Source organism: Crocuta crocuta, unplaced genomic scaffold (assembly GCF_008692635.1).
Source record: "Crocuta crocuta isolate KB4526 unplaced genomic scaffold, BGI_CrCroc_1.0 scaffold41, whole genome shotgun sequence".
NCBI lineage: Eukaryota > Metazoa > Chordata > Mammalia > Carnivora > Hyaenidae > Crocuta > Crocuta crocuta.
The window spans coordinates 17,974,992-17,996,602 of record NW_027529428.1 but is presented as its reverse complement, the minus strand read 5'-3'; the positions used below and the strand labels follow the sequence as shown (position 1 = coordinate 17,996,602).

General features: G+C 39.7%; 1 protein-coding gene across 4 annotated transcripts in view; it reads left to right on the top strand.

Moving 5' to 3' along the window:
- Positions 1-21,611, top strand: part of LOC144227644 (serine/threonine-protein kinase MRCK alpha-like) — a 64,174-nt gene that overhangs the window by 28,748 nt on the left and 13,815 nt on the right. For all 4 annotated transcript variants that reach the window (XM_077759317.1, XM_077759316.1, XM_077759315.1 and 1 more), the window contains 5 exons: positions 3,496-3,579; positions 5,821-5,926; positions 7,473-7,609; positions 8,761-8,900; positions 20,798-20,879. In XM_077759317.1, the coding sequence (XP_077615443.1) occupies positions 3,496-3,579; positions 5,821-5,926; positions 7,473-7,609; positions 8,761-8,900; positions 20,798-20,879 (549 nt within the window). The remainder of the gene's footprint in view (positions 1-3,495; positions 3,580-5,820; positions 5,927-7,472; positions 7,610-8,760; positions 8,901-20,797; positions 20,880-21,611) is intronic.

The following is a 21,611-nucleotide window of genomic DNA, read 5'->3' as shown; positions in this document are numbered from 1 at the left end:
TACATTGGGTTCCACTTCATTTTTTGAGGGCAGCGTGTTCACTTTATTATTATCTTTTAAGTAAGCTCCGAGTCCAATGCAGGGCTTGAACTCATGCCATGGTGATCAAAACCTGAGTTGAGATCAAGAGTCAGATGCTTGGGGTGCCTGAGTAGTTCAGTAGGTTTGGCGTCTGACTTTGGCTCAGGTAATTATCCCACGGTTCATGCATTCGAGCTCTGCATTGGGCTCCGGGCTGACAGCTCAGAGCCTGGAGCCTGCTTCAGATTCTGTGTCTCCCTCTCTCTCTGCCCCTCCCCCACTTCTACTCTGTCTGTCTGTCTCTCTCAAAAGTAAATAAAACATTAAAAAAATTTTTTAAAGAGTCAGATACTTAACAAACTGAGCCTCCCAGGCACCTCCAGGGAGGTTCCACTTTAATATGCTGTTTGTCTCTGGCTGCTTTCATGATGATGATGATGATTTGCTTTTAGTTTTCAGAAGTTTTACTACATCGTGTCTTGGCATATGTTTCTTTGGGTTTATCGTGTTTGGAATTCAATTTAGCTTCTTAAATCTATTATCTTTTGTCAAGCTTAGGAAATTTTCAGCCATTATTTTTCTGAGTACTTTCTCAGCCTCATTCTTTTTATACTTTCCTTCTGGGACTCTGATGTTACATCTTTTGAAATAGTCCCATCTTTCCTGTCTGTTTTCTCTCTGATGTTCATATGGGATGGTTTATATTATTCTATCTAGACACAGACTTTACACTCTTCAAGAAATTAACTCAAGATGGATCACAGATATAAATGTAAAATGCAAAACTATAAGATTCATAGAAGATATTCTAGAAGAAATTCTAGATATCTAGATGACTGTGAGTTTGGCAATGACTTTTTGGACATAATAAGAAAGACACAATCCACAAAAGAAATTATTGATAAGCTGGACTCCATTAAAATTAAAACCTTTTCTGTAAAAGACAATATCAAGAGAATGCAAGACAATGTACAGACTGGGAGAAAATACTTGCAAAACACAAACTTAAACTGTTATCCAAAATACACAAAGAATTCTTCAAAGCAACAATGAGAAAGCAAACACATACAAGTCAGCCAAAAATCGAAACAGGTACTTCAACAAAGAAGATACATGGACTACAAATAAGCATGTGAAAAGATGTTTCCTATCATATGTCATCAGAGAAGTGCAAATTAAAATGAGATACCACTACACACCTATCAGAATGGCCAAAATCTGGAACACGCTGACAATACCAAATGCTGGTGAGGACGTGCAGCCACAGGAGCTCCCCTCACTGCTGGTGAGAATGCAAATGGTGCAGCCACTGTGGAAGACAGCCTGGCACTTACTTACACTTCTAAACATATTCTTACCATACTGCCTTGCAATCGCACTCCTTCATATTTACCTAAATAAAATGAAACCTTATCTCCACATCAAATTATGTACATGCCTGTTTATAACAGCTTTATTCGTAGTTGCCAAAACTTGGAAGCAACCAAGATGTCCTTCAGTAGGTAAATGGATAAACTGTGGTCCATCCAGACAATGGAACATTATTTACTACTAACAAGAAATGAGTTTCCAAGCCATGAAAAGCCATGAAGAGACATTAAATTATTAATAAAAGAGTTAATATGCAAAGGCTATATACTGTATGAGTCCAACCATATGACATTTGAGAAAGGCAAAACTATGGGTATAGAGAAAAGATCAGTGGTTGCCGTGGGTGGGGGAGAAGGGATGAATAGACAAAGGCTGTGAGAATATTCTGTACGATATCATAACGGTGGATACATGCCTACACATGTGTCCAACCCACAAATGTACAACACCAAGAGTGAACCCTAATGCAAACTATGGACTTTGAGTGATTATGATGTGTCGTCATTGTTTCATCAGTTGTAATTCTGGTGGGGGGTGCTGATAATTGGGGAGGCTATGCATGTATGGGGGCAGGGAATATACAGGAAATCTCGGTATTTTCTCCTCAATTTTTCTGGGAACCATAAACTGTTCTGAAAAACTGTCTTAGGAAAAAAAATCACCTTCTCATTATTTATTAGTGCTACATAGAAATGTGATTAATTTCCTGTTGACCTTGTGTCATGTGACATTACCAAACTTAGTACTTCAAGACTGTTTTCCTTTGATCTTCCTTGGAATTTTCTATGCAGGTAATCATGTCATTGGAAAATAGGCCAGTTTGAGTTTTTCCTAGTCTGTATAGCTATCTTTCCTTATTCTGCCTGGCACACTGGCCAGGATTTTCAGCTTAATGTTGAATAAAACCAGTGGTAGTGGTCATCCTTGCCTTTTCATTCTTAGGTGAAAGCATTTAGTTTTTTGTCGTTAGTGGTAACGCTTGCCTTTGTTTTTTTCACAGATGCCTTTATCACAATAAGGAAGTAGGAATTCCTAGTCCGTTGAGAGTATTATCGTGAATGGGGGTTGGATTTTGTCAAACGCTTGCGCATCAACGGATATGATGTAGTTTCTCTTCTTTAGACTGAAGATAGTCTCTTCTTAAACAAAAGAAAACTAAAATAAATTCATCGATAAAACTAAAATTCATCGATACATGTAATCCAAAATTTTTAAGAGGGGATCTTTATTATATTCATTTTTGTAAGTTCATATGAAAAAGTCCATTTAACGGGATACGTGGTAAATAGCACAGTGAAACATTATCAACTTTTAAAAAATATCTGTAAATTTGATAAATGTCCTGAATCTTCTACGTTTACTGCCAGCTTGTATTTTTTTGTCCACGGCATCTGCCATCCTGAGCGGCAAGACGTCTTTCAAGTCCAGACACTTACATGCTCTGCTCAGCTGTGTAATATCTTCCCTACACTTAGGCTGTACTCCCTAGTAACACCCACGAGCATCCAGTTCTTTGCATTTCCAGAAGTATTTTCTACTAGTTCCCAGGAAAGAAGTGTCTTAAATCATGCAGACAACAAGACTTTATATAGTTGTTGAAGTCTAACTACATAAAGGTGAACTAAATTACCTGAGCATATTTTTACATAGATTATTAGTACTCACAAAATTTTGCTGAACCCTTGGTAATTGATTTTAATATATTTCTACATATGTACGGCCATAAAATCCCCATTTATACTTATACAACCGGCATTTCAAAGAGTCTTTTGAGGATTCTGAGCATATATCTACTTATTAAAAGTCCCTTTCAAATATATTTATGATTGGCATTCAGCTTTTAATGTAGTCTACGTGTGATGACACATAATTTAAAACAGCCAACTTGAAATGAATTGTATAAAATACACATCTATTTTGTTTGTAGAAAGTGAAGCCTATATTTAAATTACTTAAACTCTATTTTCACCACTGCAAGAATTTTAGTTTTACTATGTTTGTGTCTGTTAACAATTACACTTCCTTCGCCTGCCTTCTGGGATTGAGTCCTGGAATTCTGGAGACATGTGTAACTTGTCCTTATTTGTCTTCTCCTTCTTTCAGATTGTGGACTCTGCTTATCTACCGGTTCACACGCCAACAATAAAGAAAAAGGAATATCACAGTAGTATCCTCTTTCCAACTAAGGTACCCGATTTAATTATAAGCTTAGCAGGTTCTTTTAAAAATGAGAATAATTGGTTTTGCTGTCTGTTACTATCTTGGCATTTACCAAAATTTTTCTTGCAGTTACATTCGTGAAACCTCAGATTAGATTTAAAAGTTAACACAACAGAAAATCCCACTCTAAAAATCTCCTTAAGGTCTGAACAGCCAAGATGGGGTAAAATATTTAGTGACAATTTCAGGGGAATGTTGTTCCTATTAAATGGGCTTTGTTGTGTCTGTCAAGTCCTATTTAGAAATTATAAATGATGATAAACTAATTAACTTGAGCTTTTCCCTGAAATCTGCTCAAGGGATCTGTATTCTGCATCTCATAACCTACTCCCAGATAAATTCCAAATTTAGGCACAATTTAAATGTAAACCTGAAACCACATAACTAGTAGAAATGTACTAGAAAATCTTATAATTTTGGAATAAAGTCTTTAATTGCTTTTTGAACCAGATTAATGTATTGCCTACTGCTTATTTAACAAATAATTAAAAATGACCAATAATTAAAAATATTCAAAGCATTCCTCTTTATTAGCAGTAAGCAACCAGAAGCTGTGACAAATAGAAAGAAAGAGAAATTCATAAATACTGTAAATCTGTTTTCCCAACCCTAATAGCAAATATTATGGTAAATGATGAAACACTAAATCTTCTCAATTAAAGCCAGGAATGGTACAGAACCACTCCGTAACACCATTAGTATTCAGTAGTTTCTAGGAAATGCAATAAAAATGAAAATAAAATGACTGGAATAAACATTGGAACAGAAAACTCTTTCATAAGATTGATAAGATTGTTTGCCCCACAAAACCTAAGAGACTCTGGTTTTCATAAAAAACCTACTAAAATTGATAAGGTAATCTGAACATAAGGCAAATATATAAAATTACACAGGTTATCGCTATTATATAATGAATACCTAGAAAAGAAGTAGAAGATACTCTTGTGCCAAGATCAACAAAAATAAATACAAGAGAAAACTGAGAATAAGATAAACACGATGACGTGTTCTGTCAAAATTAATGTATTGTGAGGCAGTATCAATCAGAGTGTCAAAAGTACTTTTTTCTTTCTTTCCTGGCTTCCTTCCTTTTTTTCCCCTGGGGACTTCTGGTTAATCATAATATATTAAAAAATGCAAACATCTCTGCTTTGTGATGAAAGCCAATAAAGGGAGAAAAAAGAGCAGGCAACTAAGTCAACATAACTTTGGAAGATGAAAGCCTGGGTGAGGTTAGCAGAGCTGAGAAATATGAATGTCGAGCGATAGGGAAATACTAAAGAGTCACAAGACAGTCGATCCCCTGGAAGCCTAGAAGGTCCCTCCAGGGGACCTAGAAGGAGGGGGTGCTGTCCGGCTCTGTACACGGGAGCCTAAAGTGTGAATCGGGAGCAGGTAGCCGGGCACACACACCTGGTGCTCATGGCAGGACCTGGAATTCTCTGCCATTCTGCCTACCTTAGAGATGAGGAAACAGACACACAAACGAGGGGATCAGATCTGCCAGCGAGCCTTTGGAAAAGCCAGATTTCATTTTGCTTTACACATTGCTAATTTATGGTAGCAGTGATTTTGAGGGAAAAGAGGCATGATCAAGAAACAGATGATCTGTGGTGGATTACCAATTTCTTGTTGGGGTTTCAGGTAGAAAATTCAGAATGCCCTCTGTCTCAGAGAGTGACACAGCGTGCTTCATAGGAGCTTCCCAAGTCGTGACTATTTCTTATGAATAGTAGAAAAGTGAATTCTGAAATTACTCTTTCTTTCCAAAGAAGGTATAAAAACCATGTTATTTTTTGTTTGCCTTCCCCCCGCCTCCAAATGAAAGTATGTACACAAGGCAATTCTTGCTCCATCCACTGTTAAGGGATCATTGGGAGGACTTATCAATCTAGAAAGCACCTTTCCAAGGTTCAGGATATACAGGCACAAATCAAAGCCAGGCCTGGTTTACTTGGTTCCAAACAGTGTTAATGATCACGTGATCACCGATGAAATAGGTCCCTCTCCTCTTTCCCATCTTCCTCTTCTTGGTAATGTTTTGGATCTCCTGCTCAGCGTTTCCTAATCCTGAAGTAATTAGGGAGCAAGAATCTTAAAGTCTGGTGGGGAGGTGGCGGAGCTGCTTTTCTTTGTACATAACATGGCACTTTGGGCAAGGAGGGCAGAGGAGTCCCCTTTAGTGCATGTCTGGTCTCTGTTTTGTAGAGTAAGAGCCACCGGTTTTTCCTCACAACCTTCACTGCTCCCACCAAGTGTCACCAGTGCACGTCTCTGATGGTGGGCTTGATAAGACAAGGCTATGCCTGTGACGGTAAGACCCGAGCAAGGGCTGTGCGGGGCCAGGGCCAGGAGCCTTACACTTCAGGGTCTTAGTCCGCAGGGGTTTACCCCCGACCCCGGCATACTACGTAGACCGAGTGGCTTTTAAACACAGAAATGTGTTTCTCACAGGCTGGCAGTCCGAGATGAGGGCGCCAGCATGGCTGGGTTCTGGGGAGTGCTCCCTTCAGGGGGGCAGGCTGCTGACTTCCGGGTGTGCCCTCGCAAGGCAAGGGGGCCACAGAGCTCTGGGGGCCTCTGTTACACGGGCACTGGGCCCACTCACGAGGGCTCCACCCTCAGGCCTCAGGATCTGAGCTTGTCACAGACTCTACCTCTTAATGCCCCCAACATAGGAATTTGTTGGGGGGGACACAGACATTCAGTCCACTGCAATAAGTTATTTGGCAACAAATTTGTTCTCTTTGCTTTGTAGCAGCATGGCAGTATGGTGACCCCTTAGAATCTCTCTGTTGCGTGTTGGAAAGATTGGACCCATGGCTATTGGGCATGTTTGGGGTGGGACTTGGCACTGTGTAACTCAGAGGGACCTCGTCCCCTTACAGCCTGTGTGAATGTTGTTCCCGGGAGTCCTGCTGAGTAGCCTGCAGGCAGGGCCATGTTTACTGCGAAAATGCATTTGGATGGATTTTGTCCTCTGGAGCACTAGGAGAGCTCGAGGACCCAAGTCAGTAGCTTGTGTGAAAGGAAAATGGGATGCTTGAGCTGTCACTGCTGTGCTTGACTCATTTCATTCACTGTGGTAACCATCACTGAAAGGGAGCAAGGTACTTTGGGAAATCTCAGACAGTGGGTCCCTGTGCTGAGGCGACTCCTCATTCCTCGCTCCATCAGATGGACTCTGGGCTTGTTGGCTTCCTCAGCCGGTCCTGGAGGGCTCGCCCCACGACACAGCGCTGAGTGGGACAGCTTTCCTGCCCTCAGCATGGCCACAGTCAGGACCACCTTAACCATAAACGCGACCTAGTGCCTTCCACAAAACGGGACTACACATGGAGCATTAGGTGCTCATGATACCCTTCCAGGGCTGCGGAGGCTGGCTCCGAGCTGAGGCTCAGGGTGGCTCGGGCTCCACTGACCTGGGTCAGAAAAAGATGACAAACCAGGAGTGGCCCCCACGGCCGCAGCTGCCAGAACCTGTTCCTCCTGCCCGGATAAGGAAAGCCCCCAGGACGGCAGAGTCTACAGGATCAGGCCCTCGCCCACAGACTAAGGAAGGCTCCCACAGAGTTGGGACGCCACCGCTGCAGCTGTGACCACAAGTCCTGCAGTCAGGATCCCTCCAGTAAAAGGGGTGCCCTGCGACCTGCACGCTCCCAGCCCCGCTCAACTCAGTCTCACGGGAAGTCTTCCTTAGTGGAACTTCCATCAGGGCCAAAACTCAGTCGCAAGGGAGTCTGGGAAATGTAGTTTTTAGCATTTTGACCCCTACAAGTGTAGGCAGCATTGCAGTGGAGGGCAAAGGACTATAACCATTCTGTCTACTGTGATCATGTCTCCTTCTTCCCTTCAAAAAGCATGTGGGTTCTCCTGTCACACAACGTGTGTTGAAAAAGCTCCACAAGACTGTCCAGTGTCTTCTCAGCAAAAGAAAGCTGCCCTCTGTCTAGACCCACAGGAAGGCATGGGAACAGCCTATGAAGGCCACGTCTGGGTAAGTGTCAATATTTTGGGTTTAGATGAACCCTTTTTTCTTAAATTTTTTAAAATGTTTATTTATTTTTGAGAAAGAGAGAGACAGAGAGCACACGAGCAGGGGCGGGACAGAGAGGGAGGGAGTCAGAGAATTTGAAGCAGGCTCCAGGCTCTGAGCTGTCAGCACAGAGCCTGACACGGGGCTCGAACTCATGAACCGTTAGATCATGACCTGAGCTGAAGTTGGACCCTTAACCGACTGAGTCACCCAAGCGCCCCTGGTTTAGATGAACTCTTAAAAAAATTATTAACCACCTTGCACTCTGTGAGCACATTTGTAAAAATATATATAAATATTATATAGTATTTATAACAGATTATACAATACAAATTATATTCAATTGAATATACTTGTTCCATCCTGAGAAGATAGTTTCAGAACAAAATTTAGCTCTCCCCAATAGGATATTTTTATTTATTTTTTATTCTTTCAAATGTTTGCTTATTTTGAGAGTGAGAGTGTGAGCAAGTGGGGGAGGGGCGGGGGGAGTGAGAGAGACAGAGAGAGAGAATCCCAAGCAGGCTTCCCTCTGCCAGCACAGAGCCTAATGCAGGGCTCCATCTCACCAACTGTGAGATCATGACCTGAGCTGAGATCAGGAATCACATGTTTAACGGACTGAGCCACCCAGGCGCCCCTCCAATAGGGTATTTTTAAGTGTACCAGAGTTTTCTGTTCATGCCTTATCTTGTGATGAACAAGTGTTGAAATCCCTACTAATGAAGTAACTTTGCAATCCAGTCAGCAATAACCAATTATGAGACTAAAAGTGAAATGATCTTTTTGAGAAATACTGAAAATCTGAGTTGAATCTGAGGCATGGAGTTCCCGTATTTGAATTTAATGTTACCAGAGAAGAAAATATTTGAATGAATTTCCAGTGTTAACTGAAATGGTGTCAGTCTTAGTTTCACAAGAGATTTTCAGTCTTCAAAGGAATTGCCTTGATTTTTAAAATTTCAATTATGTTATACAACTCTGCTCCCCACCTTTACTAAGTGACAGGTTTATAACACAGGTTTATTATTTTAATTTTACATGTAATCATTGGATAGTATTTGATGTTTTAACTTACATTGTTTTTGGGTTTTTTTTAATCAAAACTAAAGATCCCAAAGAAAGCAGGGGTGAAAAAAGGATGGCAGAGAGCACTGGCGATAGTGTGTGACTTCAAACTCTTCCTTTATAACATGGATGAAGAGAAAGACTCAAAACCCAACGTTGTCGTGAGTCAAGTGATTGACATGAGGTGAGCTTTGAAAGAGAGAATTCTTTTCTATAAAAAAAGTGAATAAAAATGACTTCTGATATTTTCTTAAATAGTGTTGTAACTTAAATTACTTTATGTTAAAGTTGCCAATTTTCTCCGTTGCCATGTAAACTTCAAAATGGAAGATTTTGCCTGAAGGTGGCATCACCACCTCTAAGGCATGGATTATAATTCAATGAGTACTTCTAAGAGTTTTTTTAGTCAAAAGTTATTTTCTTTGTGTGTGTGTGTGTGTGTGTGTGTGTGTGCGGGCATGCGCGCCAAGAAGAAATAAAATCTCAAAATCAGACACTCTTTATAGTGAAATGTAATTCACATACCATAAATGTCACCATTTTAAAGTGTGCAGTTGATTGGTCTGTAGTGTCCTCACAGGTGTACAACCCTCGCCACAGTGTAATTTAGAACATGTTCATCACGCCAGAAAGAAAACACACGCATTAGCGGTCATTCCACGTCCTCCCTTGCCCGGGCCCCTGGCGACCGTGAGTCTGTGTCTGTCTCTATGGACCTGCCTACTCAGGTCATTTCATATAAATGGAATCACATGTGAAGTTTGTGACTGGCTTATTTCACCGAGCACACTGTTTTCAGGGTCCATCCATGTCGCACGTATGAATATTTCATTACTTTTTATGGTTTATGCCCTTTATTAGTTTGAGGAAATTCCTTCTATTTCTAGTTTGTTGAGTGTTTTTATCTGGAAAGGGTGTTGGATTTTGACAAATGCCTTTGCTGTGTCTTTTGAGGGGATCATATAGGTTTTTTTCCCTTTATTAATATGGGGGATTAAAGGACTGATCTTCTTATATAGAACTTACCTGGGATAAATTTGGTATAGAACCTATTCCTGGGATAAATCCCACTTAGTTATGGTGTGTAAACCTTTTTTACTTTCTGCCGGATTGTACTTGCTAGAATTTACTGAGGAGTTTTGCATCTGTGTTAATACAGAATATTGGTCTACGGTTTTCTTTTATTGAGATATTTTTGCCTGGTTTTGTTATTAGGTAATAATGGCTTCCAAATGAGCTGGAAAGTACTCTTTCTTCTTTTATTTTTTGGAAGAGTTCGTGAAGGATCGATACTAAATATGTCTGGTAGAATTCACCAAGGAAGCCATCTAGTGTTGAGTTTTTACTTATGGACACTTTTTTATTTTTTTTTTCTGAGAGACAAAGAGGATGCAAGTGAGCAAGGGAGAGAGAGAGAAAGGGATGATCCCACAATGGGCAAAAAGAGAGAGAGAGAGTAAGAGAGAGAGAGAGAGAAAGAGAACGTGGGGCTCACCCAGGGCTTGTGATTTACCCAAAGCGAGGCACAAGCTCACCTGAGGCAGGGCTCCAGTTCACCTGATGTGGGACGCAAACTCATCAACTGTGAGATCACGACCTGAGCTGAAGTCAGATGTTTAACGACTGAGCCACTCCAGGCCCCCCAGGAAAGTTTTTGATTACTATCTTAATCTCTACTTGTTATAAGTCTACTCAGATTTTCCATATCCTGAGTTACCTTTAATACTTTGTGTTTTCTAGGAATTGTTCTATTCTTTTAGTTTGTTGTCGTTGCTGTTGTTATTTTTGGCATGTGATTGTTCATAGTTTCTGAGTTAGTTATGTTCCCTCTTTCATTTCTGGTTTTAGCAATTAAATCTTCTCTCATTTTTTCTTGGTTTAGCTAAAGGATTATCAGTTTCGTTAATCTTTTTAAAGAAACAACTTTTGGTTTTCTTGATTTTCTTACTTTTCTATGTTGTTTTATTAATTTTCACTCTATTCTTTGTAATTTCCCTCCTTCTGCTTATTCTGGATTTACTTTTTTCTTCCTTTTCTAGTTTATTAAGGTGGAAAGTTAGGTTACTGAGATATTCATCCAATGACTCTTCCTGCCCCCTTTATGTCTCTCCTCTTGCTTCGGGATTCCCATCATGTGTATCTGAGTGTTATTTACCGTGTCCCACAGGTCTCTGGGAACCTGTTCACTTTTCTTCATTCTTTCTGCTTTCTTTTTCTCAGACTGGATATTAACTGACCTATCTTCAAGTTCAGGGATTTTGTCTTCCACCTACTCAAATCTATTTTTGAGACCCTCTAGTGAATTTTTCATTTTGGTTATTTTATTCTTCAACTTCAGAATTTCTATTTGGTTCTTTTTTTATAATTTTGAATTTCTTAACATTTTCTATTTGGTGAGACATCATCTACATAATTTAGTTTTTAGACACGGTTTCTTTTCGGCCTTCAACGTATTTAAAATAGTTTATTTAAATCTGGTAAATTCAACATCTGGGCTTCCCAGGGGACAGTTTCTACTGTTTTTTTCCCCTTGTATTGGGTCATACTTTTGTGTTTCTTTGAATGTCAAACATTTTTTCTCAAAAACCAGACATTTCAAATAAATTGGCAACTCTGGTAATCAAATTTCACCTCCTCTCCAGGATTTGTTATTGTTGCTACTTGTAGTTTTCGTTCGTTTCTTTAGCAACTTTTCTGAACTAATCTGCAAAGTCTTCTTTGCCATGTGTGGTCACTGAAGTCTCTGGTCTCAACTTTGTTAGCTTCATAGTCAGCTAGTGATTGTGCAGAGATTTGTTTTATAAACACCTGGATCCGGTCTCTCTCCCAGTCTTTGCTGGAGGCCCGCGTGCACGCTGGGGGACTCCTCCTGTGCTCAGCCAGGCAGCTGGCAACCCTGTCTTAGCCTTCACTTTCTGCCTCGCAACTACTCAAGAATAATGGAAGAAACAATGGCCGAAAACTTCCCAAATCTGATGTAAAACATTAATCTACACACTAAAGGCAGCAAGGAGGGAGACCTTACAGCCTTCTCAGGTCTTTCCTGAGTATATGCACAGCCCTAGGAATGTTCACAGCCCTGTACATGTGCATGGACATCTAGATTCCTAGCAGTATGTTAGAGCTTTTCAAAGACCCTATGGACATCTCAGTTCTTATCTTTGTTTTCTAGGGTTTTTGGTTAATCTCTTTTTTTTCCTTTTGCCCCAATTGTTAAATAGTGCTGAGGCAGCAGTGTAGTTAATATGCTTGCATGTAGTTGTTTTCTGTAAGTGGCCCTTGGCAATAGATTCTTCAAACTCGGAGAACTCTGAGTTAAAGTCAAATACACCGGTTTCTTTCTCATCCCTCCTCCTCTCTTTTCTGCTCCCTCAAGTCCACTGGCGTGTAGGACACCCTGTAAATGCAGGCTGCCATGTTTCTAGGCTACTGAGGAGTTGGAATATGGAGCACGGGACCAGGGCAAGGGGAATTATTCTTACCAAGGTTTAGCTGTATTTCTTGAATAAATCTCTTCAGATTGATACGAATTTTAGTTAACTTATGGAGTTATGTAAAGTTGATGTTGATGAATTTTATTGGTTTTCTCTCTCTCTTTTTTAATGTTTATTTTTAAGAGAGAGAGAGAGCGCAAGAGTGTGAGCAGGGGAGGGCAGAAAGAGAGGGAGACACAGAATCTGAAGTAGCTCCAGGCTCGGAGCTGTCAGCACAGCACAGAGTCTGATGCGGGGCTCGAACTCACAAACTGCGAAATCATGACCTGAGCCAAAGTCAGACGCTTAACCAACTGAACCACCCAAGCATCCTGTTTTTTCTCTGTGGGTATTTTTTTTTTTTTTGTACGAAGAAGAGTATCTTCAGAAATCCTTACTCTACTATTTTTGCAGATGTCTCTGAGTGTTTATTATTAAATAATGCTGAATCTGTGAACTTGGAGCAAGTATATCATGTTGAAAGAAATGCAGTAATATGTTCTCTCCTCCTCCCTGTCTGTTCTGAATCTCTTAAGCCCCTCTATGCATTCCTCTTAGTGTATCTGATTATCTTTTCCTGGACTTTCCTCTTCCCCCTCTGCACATCCCCTAGATGATCCCATCACTTCCTGTGGCCCGAGGCGTCATTTGTACCATGATGGCACGCTTAGCCTGAATGTTCTCCTTATCATGGATTATGTGGGCTTCTATATTCGTCCTGTCTTATTCTGATTTCTTACCCACAAACTCTGGTCTATATTCTTCACACTAGTTAAGGTCACCCTTGTCGGAAATTTGATAGTCCCTTAAATAACTGGCACAGAAAACCAGATAATCTTGGGTTGGCTTTAAAAAGATTAGTCAGACAATAGATTTTTTTATAAGATGGTGTGTGTGTGTGTGTGTGTGTGTGTGTGTGTGCGCCCATGCGCGCGCACGTCTGTGTTTAGTGTTGGGGATGGGAAGTGAGAGCAGTGCTGGAGTTGACAAGTCCAGCTCCCAATTGTCCAGTCTCCAGATGGAATGAGAGTCTGCGGTAAGGTGGTGGCTGCAGGAATTACAGAAGAAGGAATGGGCATGAGAAATACTACTAAGGTGATCTCACAGGACACAGTGAGTGACAGAAAAAGGAAAATGGCGAAAAGAGTAACAGTAACAGATGGTACTGGGCTTTTAAGTCAACAAAACTAAGAAAGGGTAACAGCAGTAAGATTACAATGGAGAATGAGCATATTGGGGGAAAGATATAAGTTAGTTATAGATGTTGAAGTAGTAGAATATTATCAAGTGAGCCGGATCAAGCAGGCTTCTACTTTCAACCCAAATGGAGTTAACAGAGCCTTGGGGTGCCTGGCCGGCTCAGTCAGAAGGACACGTGACTCAGTCTCGGGACTGTGAGGGTGAGCCCCATATTGGGTCTAGAGATTACTAGGAAAAAAGTTTAATGGAGTAGCAGGGACCATTTTTAACTTTCCCTCTGAAACAACCAAGGAACTGATTTAAGGTGCTGGACCTCAGACAGTGAAAGGCAGCGATCCCTGAAAAATGGAAAGAAATGAGGTAATCTCTGCATTTGCCTCAAGTTATTGCCTTGTGAGATTTTCCAGTACCTAGTACAGTAAGTGGAATCCCAGGAAGAGCCAGGTAGACTCCTAGAGTTAAAGACATGGAGCTAAAAGAGAGAGAGAGAGAGAGAAATCCTCAGGGACGTAGAGAGGACCTCATTCAAGGAGCCAGCAGCTTACTGACCAGTACACATGCTTTACGAAACTAGCAGAGGCCAGTGACAGGACCACCTGAAGAGTGAGAGAAAACAGCACCTGTTCCAACCAGCCGTCCGGGAAGCCTGCTCTAGTAATTATTCATTCGTTCGTTCATTTTTCATTTTTTATTTTTGAGAGAGAGAGAGTGCACACACATGAGCAAGGGAGGGACAGAGAGAGAGAGAGAGGGAGAGAGAGAGAATCCCAAGCAGACTCTGTGCTGTCAGTGCAGAGCCCGATGTGGGGCTCAAACCCACAAACTGTGAGATCATAACCTAAGCAGAGGTCTAGAGTTGGGTGCTTAACCTATTGAGCCGCCCAGGCGCCCCAGTAATTGAATTTTAATTACACACTGTCCCACAAAGAAAAAATCCCAAGTCCAAACAGTTTCACTGAGATATTTTTATTTAAAAAATTTTAATGTTTATTTTTGAGAGAGAGAGACACTGAGCATGAGCAGGATAGAGACAGAAAGAGAGGGAGACACAGAATTCAAAGTAGGCTCCAGGCTCTGAGCTGTCAGCACAGAGCCCAACATGGATCTCAAACCCATGGACCGTGAGATTATGACCTGAGCCAAAGTCAGACACTTAACAGACTGAGCCATCCAGGCACCTCATAAGGTACTTTTAAAATCAAACATACAAGAAACACATAATGTCAATTCTACATAAAATATTCCAGGAAACTGAATAGCAGGAACCACTTCCCAGCTCATTCTATGGGACCTTCACTACCTTGATTCCAAAGCCAGACAAAGACATCACAAGAAAAGCACAAACCATTCTTCTCAAACTATTCCAAAAAATACAAGAGGAAGGAAAGCTTCCAAATTCATTATGAGGCCAGTACCACCCTGATACCAACACCAGATAAAGACATCACAAAAAAGAGAATTACAGGCCAGTATCTCTCATGAATATAGATGCAAAATTCCTCAACAAAATGTTAGCAAACCAAATCCCACAACCCATTAAAGCAGACACCACGATCAAGTAGGATTTATATCCTGGATGCAAGGGTGGTTCAGTATTTGCAAAACAATCAACATGAAAAGTCACATCACTAACATAAAGAATAAAAACCATATGAGCATTTTAATAGATGCAGAGAAAGCAGTTGACAAAGTACAATGCCCATTCATGATGGAAACCCTATGCAAAGTAGATCTAGAGGGAACATACCTCAATAGAATAAAAGCCTTACATGAAAAACCCACAGCCAACACCACAGTCAATGGAAAAGACTGGAAGCCTCACACACAACTGGAATTCCTAGCCACATCAATTAGGCAACATAAAGAGATAAAAAGCATCCAAATTGGGAAGGAAGAAGTAAAACTCTCATTATTTCCAGAAGACAAGACATTATATATAGAAAACCCTAAAGACTCTAGCAGAAAACTATTGGAACTGATAAATGTATCCAGTAAAGTCAAAGGATACAAAATTAATGTACAGAAATCTGTTGCAGTAGAAAGTGAAATTAAAAACACAATCCATTTACAATTGCACTAAAAACAATAAAATAGCTAGGAATAAACTTAACAAAAGAGGCAAAAGACCTGTACTCTTATAAAACACTAATGAAAGTAACTCCAGAAAATGCAAAAAAATGGAAAGATAATCCATGTTCTTGGATTGAAGACCAAATACTCTTAATGTCTATACTGCCTAAAGCAATTTACAGATTTAGTGCAATCCTACCAGAATATCAACAGCATTTTTCACAGAACTAGAACAAACAATCCTAAAATGTGTATGGAACTACAAAAGACCGCAAATAGCCAAAGAAATCTCTAAAAAGAAAAAAAACTGGAACTATCAGAGCTCCTGATTTCAAGTTATATTACAAACCAACAGTAACTCAAACAGTATGGGACTGGCAAAAAACAGACACACAGATCAACAGAATAGAAAACCCCCAAATAAACCTGTAATTATAAGGCGAATTAATCTTTGACAAAAGAGGAATGCGTATACAACAGGAAAAAGACTATCTCTTCAACAAATGGTGTTGAGGAAACTGGACAGCCACATGCAAAAGAATGAAAGCGGATCACTTTCTTTCACCATCTGTAAAAATAAACTCAAAATGAATTAAAGTCCTCAATGTGAGACCTGAAACCATAAAAGTCCTTGAAGAGAGTATAGGCAATAATTTCTCTGATACTGGCTATAGTAATTACCTTTTTCTAGATATATCTTCTGAAGCAAGGGAAATAAAAGCAAAAATAAACTAGGGACTACATCAAAATAAAGACTGTGCACAGCTAAGGAAACAATCAACAAAACTAAAAGGCAATTTACTGAATAGAAGATATTTACAAATGACACATCCAATAAAGGGTTAGTATCCAAAATATATAAAGAACTGATACAACTCAATACCCCTAAATCAAATAATCCAATTAAAAATGGGCAGAAGACAAGAACAGACATTTCTCCAAAGACATCCAGAAGACAGCCAATGGACACATGAAAAGATGGCTCTACATCACTCATCATCAGGGAAATACAAATAAGAACTACAGTGAGGTATCACCTTATATCTGTGAAAATGCCTAAAATAAAAAATACAAGAAACAAGTGTTGGCAAGGATGTGGAGAAGAAGGAACCATCTTACATTGTTGGTGAGAATGCAAACTAGTGCAGCCACTGTGGAAAACAGTATGGAGGTTGCTCAAAAAGTTAAAAATAGAACTACCCTTCAGTCCAGTAATTGCAGTACTTGGTATTTATCCAAAAATACTTACTGAAAGAGATACATGCACCCCTATGTTTACTGCAGCGTTATTTACAATTAGCCAAACTATGGAAGCAGCCCAAGTATCCATTGAAAGATAAATGGATAAGGAAGATGGGGGGGATATATATCTATATATCCATATATGGATATCCATATATGGATATATATATAAATATATTCCACATTTACTGGAATAATATATACCTTTATATAAATATAAACATATACAAAGAATATAAAGAAGATGTGGTATAGATGTATATATATTTTAATGGAATATCATTCACCTGTAAAAGGAATGGAATCTTCCACTTGTAACAACACAGATAGAGCTAGAGAGTATAATGTGAAGCAAAGTAAGTTCAGTCCAATAAGACAAATACCATATGATCTCACTCATGGAATTTAAGAAACAAAACAATGAGCAAAGGAAAAGAGAGAGAGACAAACCAAGAAACAGATTTTGAACTATAGAGAACAAACTGATGGTGATCAGAGGGGACGTGGGTGGGGGAATCGGGGAAGTAGGGGATGGGGATTAAAGAGTACACTTATCATGATGAAATAAAATTTAAAAAATAATTTAAAAAACCACAAACCAATATTCTTTGTGAACTTAGATGCAAAATGTCTTTCCAAAATGGTAGTAAATCAAATCCAATGTTATGTAAAAATTACAGTTCATCATGAGCAAGTGTGGTATATCTCAGGAAGGATGGGTTAGCATCCCAAAATCAATGTAATTTACTATATTCACAAATGAAAAAAAATCATGTCAACAGATACAGTGAACACATTTGACAAAATCACATACTTATTCTTGATGAACTCTTAGAAGGGAGCTTCCTCATCTTGATAAAGGGTATCTACGAAAATCCTACTGGTAACATCATAATTAGTGGCAAAGGACTCAATGCTACCTCTCTAAGATCAGAAGCAAGACAAGGATGTTTGCTTTCACGACCTGATTTAACATTGTACTGGAAATCCTAGCCAGGGAAGAAAAAGAAATGAAACACATCCATGCTGGAAAGAAGGATACATTATTATTCATAGACAGAATGAACATCTATGAAGAAAATCCATTGCAATTTACAAAACAGCTATTGGAATAAATGCATTTAGCCAGTTTGCAGGATACATGATCAATACAGAAAAAGGAACTGCACTTCTTTATACTAGCAACAAGTAATCAGAAATTGAAATTAAATAAGCAATACCATTTGCAAGAGTATCAAAATGTATTAAAAGTTAGGAATCAATCTGACAAAAGATGTGCAAGACTTGTACACTGAAACTATAAAATATTGACAAAAAACTTAACATAGACCTAAATAAATGGAGAGTCATAGTGTTTGTGCATTGGAAAAGTCAATCTTTTAAAAATGTGAGTGCCAAAATTGATCTATAGTTTCAAGACAATCATTTAAAAATTTTTAATTTTTAATTTTTTAAACTTAATTAAAAAATTTTAATGTCTATTTGTTTTTGAGAGAGAGACAGAGAATGAGCCAGGGATGGGCAGAGAGAGAGAGGGAGACACAGAATCCGAGCTGTCAGGACAGAGCCTGATGCGGGGCTCCAACCCATGAACCGTTAGATCATGACCCAAGCCAAAGTCAGATACTTAACTGACTAAGCCACCCAGGCGTCCCTAATTTCAACATAATCTTAATCAAAATCCCAACAGGCTTTTTCATTTTTTGTAGAAACTGACAAGTTAATTCTAAAAGTCACAGGGAAACGCAAAAGAGTTATAAGAAACAACTTTAAAAAGAACAAATCCAGAAATATATACATATATAAAATTTCATAATATACATACAAAATATATTTGCAAATATACAAAAACATATGTACACATATATACAAAAAGGATTTGTGTACATATTTCTGGATTTTCTATTCTATTAACAGACAAGTGATCTTCGAACAACATGGGTTTGAACTGCACAGGTCCACTTATACGCAAATTGATGAACACAGCAGAGTATACTATAGATGTATTTTCTTTTCCTTATGATTTTCTTAGTAACATTTTTTTTCCTCTGGCTTATTTTATCATATGAGTACAGTATATAATACATATAAAATACAAACTATGTATTTATCTACTATTTAAGTTATCATTAAGGCTTCCAATCAGCAGTAGACTACTCGTAATTAAGTTTTAAGGAAGTTAAAATTTATACATGGATTTCTGACTGCAGAGGGATGGTTGGTGCCCCAAGCCCCCATATTGTTCAAGGTCAACTATATACAGTATTTTCTACAAGTTGTAATTGTCCATCTTAAATGTGTGCATTTTGGGGCACCCGGGTGGCTCAGTCAGTTGAGGGTTCGATTTTGGCTCAGGTCATGATCTCACGGTCTGTGAGTTTGAGCCCCGCGTCGGGCTCTATGCTGACAGCTCAGAGCCTGGAGCCTGCTTAGGATTCTTTGCCCCTCCCTCACTCACACTCTGTCCCTGTCTCTCAACAATAAATAAGAACATTTACAAAATTAAATACGTGCAGTATGTTATACATCAAGTATACTTTGGTAACATTTAAAAAAAAATCTATCAAATGAGCTGATCTGAGGGTGCTGGCCCTTATTCTAATTCTAGCAGTGGCCCTGGAGTCAGTCAGGTGCTCCTAGACCAGTGCATTGTACCGGAATTTTAGATATTTGTACGCAGAAAAACAACCTCAGTCCATACGTTTTACCATATACGAAAGCTAGCTCAAAATGGATCATAGAACCAATGAACTCTAAAACTATAACGTACCAAAAGCCAACACAGGAGAAAGCCTTTCTGATCTCGGATAAGACAAAGAATTCTTAGAAACAACGCCAAAGCACAACACACAAAAGTCTAATTGGTAAATTCGACTTGCTCAAGCTTCAGAACTTTAGCTCCTGAGACGCACTACTAGGGCGATGACCGAAGCCGCGGAGTGGGGGCAAATCAAACACCGGACCAGGGCTTCTGTCCGACACGTAGAAAGAATTCTTAACACCCAATAAGAAGAGAACAAATAGCTCAATTTTTAACAAATGGGCAAAGAATTTGAAAAGACGCTTCAACAGAGAAGATAGACACATGCAAGTAAGCACATGCCCAGATGCTCGACACCGTCAGTTATCAGGGAAGTTGAAACGAAACCACCATGAGGTACCACTACACACCCACAAGAAAGGCTGAAGTGACCGTTTCCAGGGTTGGGAGGATGTGGGGACGGAAAATGTTCATAGGCTGCTTTGTAAATCAAGTAACCAGTTTGGAAAAGAGTTTGGCAGTTCTTTGAAAATTAAATGGACACTTACTGTATCTTCCAGTTTCTTTGCTCCCAGGTATTTCCCCAATGGAAGCCGTATGTCCATGGAAGATATACATGAATATGCATAGCAGCTTTATTTAAAATAGCCCCCACCTGAAACAACCCAAATGTCCATTATTGGGTGAATGGATATACTGTGGCATAACCATAGTATGGAATATTATTCACCCATGGAAAGAAATGAAGTATTTATCTATGCAACAACACAAATGAGTCTCAAGATAACCATGCTGAGAAAAAGCAACCAGACAGAAAAAATACGTATTGTATGTTTCCATTTATATAAAATGCTAGGAAATTCAAATGAATCTAAGGCGGTTGCTTGGGGAAGGGGACGGATTACCCAGGAAACATCTGTGGGTGAACAGACATGTTCATTATGCCCATTGTGATGTTTTCACAGGTGTATCCATACATCGAAACTTTCCTAATTGTCATTTTAATTATGTGCAGTGTATTACACGTCAAGTACACCTTAGGAACATGTAAAAAATCTATCCTGTGAGCTGATCTGGCCGTGGCTTTGGAGTCAGTCAGGCGGTGCTGTTTCAGTCCATGAGGACTGTCCGAATTGGGGCCAGCCTGAGTTTTCTTGGCTTTTCTAAGAATTGCTGCTGGCCAAGCACTGCTGATACGCTGCTCTGGTTACTCTCGGTTACTCCGGAAAAGAATACAGAAAATCAATGACATCAAAATTGAGGATCATGTTTATATACTGCTTTACTCACTTTCAGGTGACTGTATTCACTTTCGGTGTCCTGCTTCTCTTCCAGGGATGGAGCATTCTCTGTCACTTCGGTCTGGCCCTCCGATTCTATCCCTGTAAGGAGAAAGGAAATGCCCCGCATGTTTAAAGTAAGCACACAGGCTACCACGGCTCTCCTGGCTGCACATTTGGTTTCCCTCCTTTCTCGCCTGTCTGTAGGGGGTCAAAGCTCCTTGTGCTGCTCAAGGTCACTGGAGGTGGAGATTTCAGAAGTGCCCAGGGATCACGTCCCCCTTTCTACCTTCCGCCTGCCACAATAAACCTATGGCCCTATTCCTATTTGGGGATAATGTAAAGAGCTCTTTACCTAAGCCACACTCTTTTCATCCTACAGTTAAATCTATGCCTTAAAATGCAAATGTTCCCGAGGGGGTCCATTCATTCTACCAGAAGGTAACAGGACAGATGTCAGGTTTATAGCTGAAAACAGGAGAAGCTTACAAAGCAGAATGGTATTGGGAGTGTGAGCACAGAGGGAAAACACAGTGACAGAGAAAGAAGGATGACCTTCTTCAAGGTCATCATGACCAACCACAGTTCATTGTGCAGTAGCATGAATGTGCCGCTTCTGAAACCAGAGCACTTTGTAAAATAGTTTCCTCTGAAGCAACCTTTTAAGTCAATTCAAATTCAAACCAAGAGTACAACATTAAAAAATCAAGGAGGGATGCATTTTGCAATCTCTCTTTTTTAATCTTTTTAATGTTTATTTTTGAGAGAGAGAAAGAAAGAGTGTGAGTAGGGAAGGAGTAGAGAGAGAGGGAGACACAGCATCTGAAACAGGCTCGAGGCTCAGAGCTGTCAGCACAGAGCCCGACGCG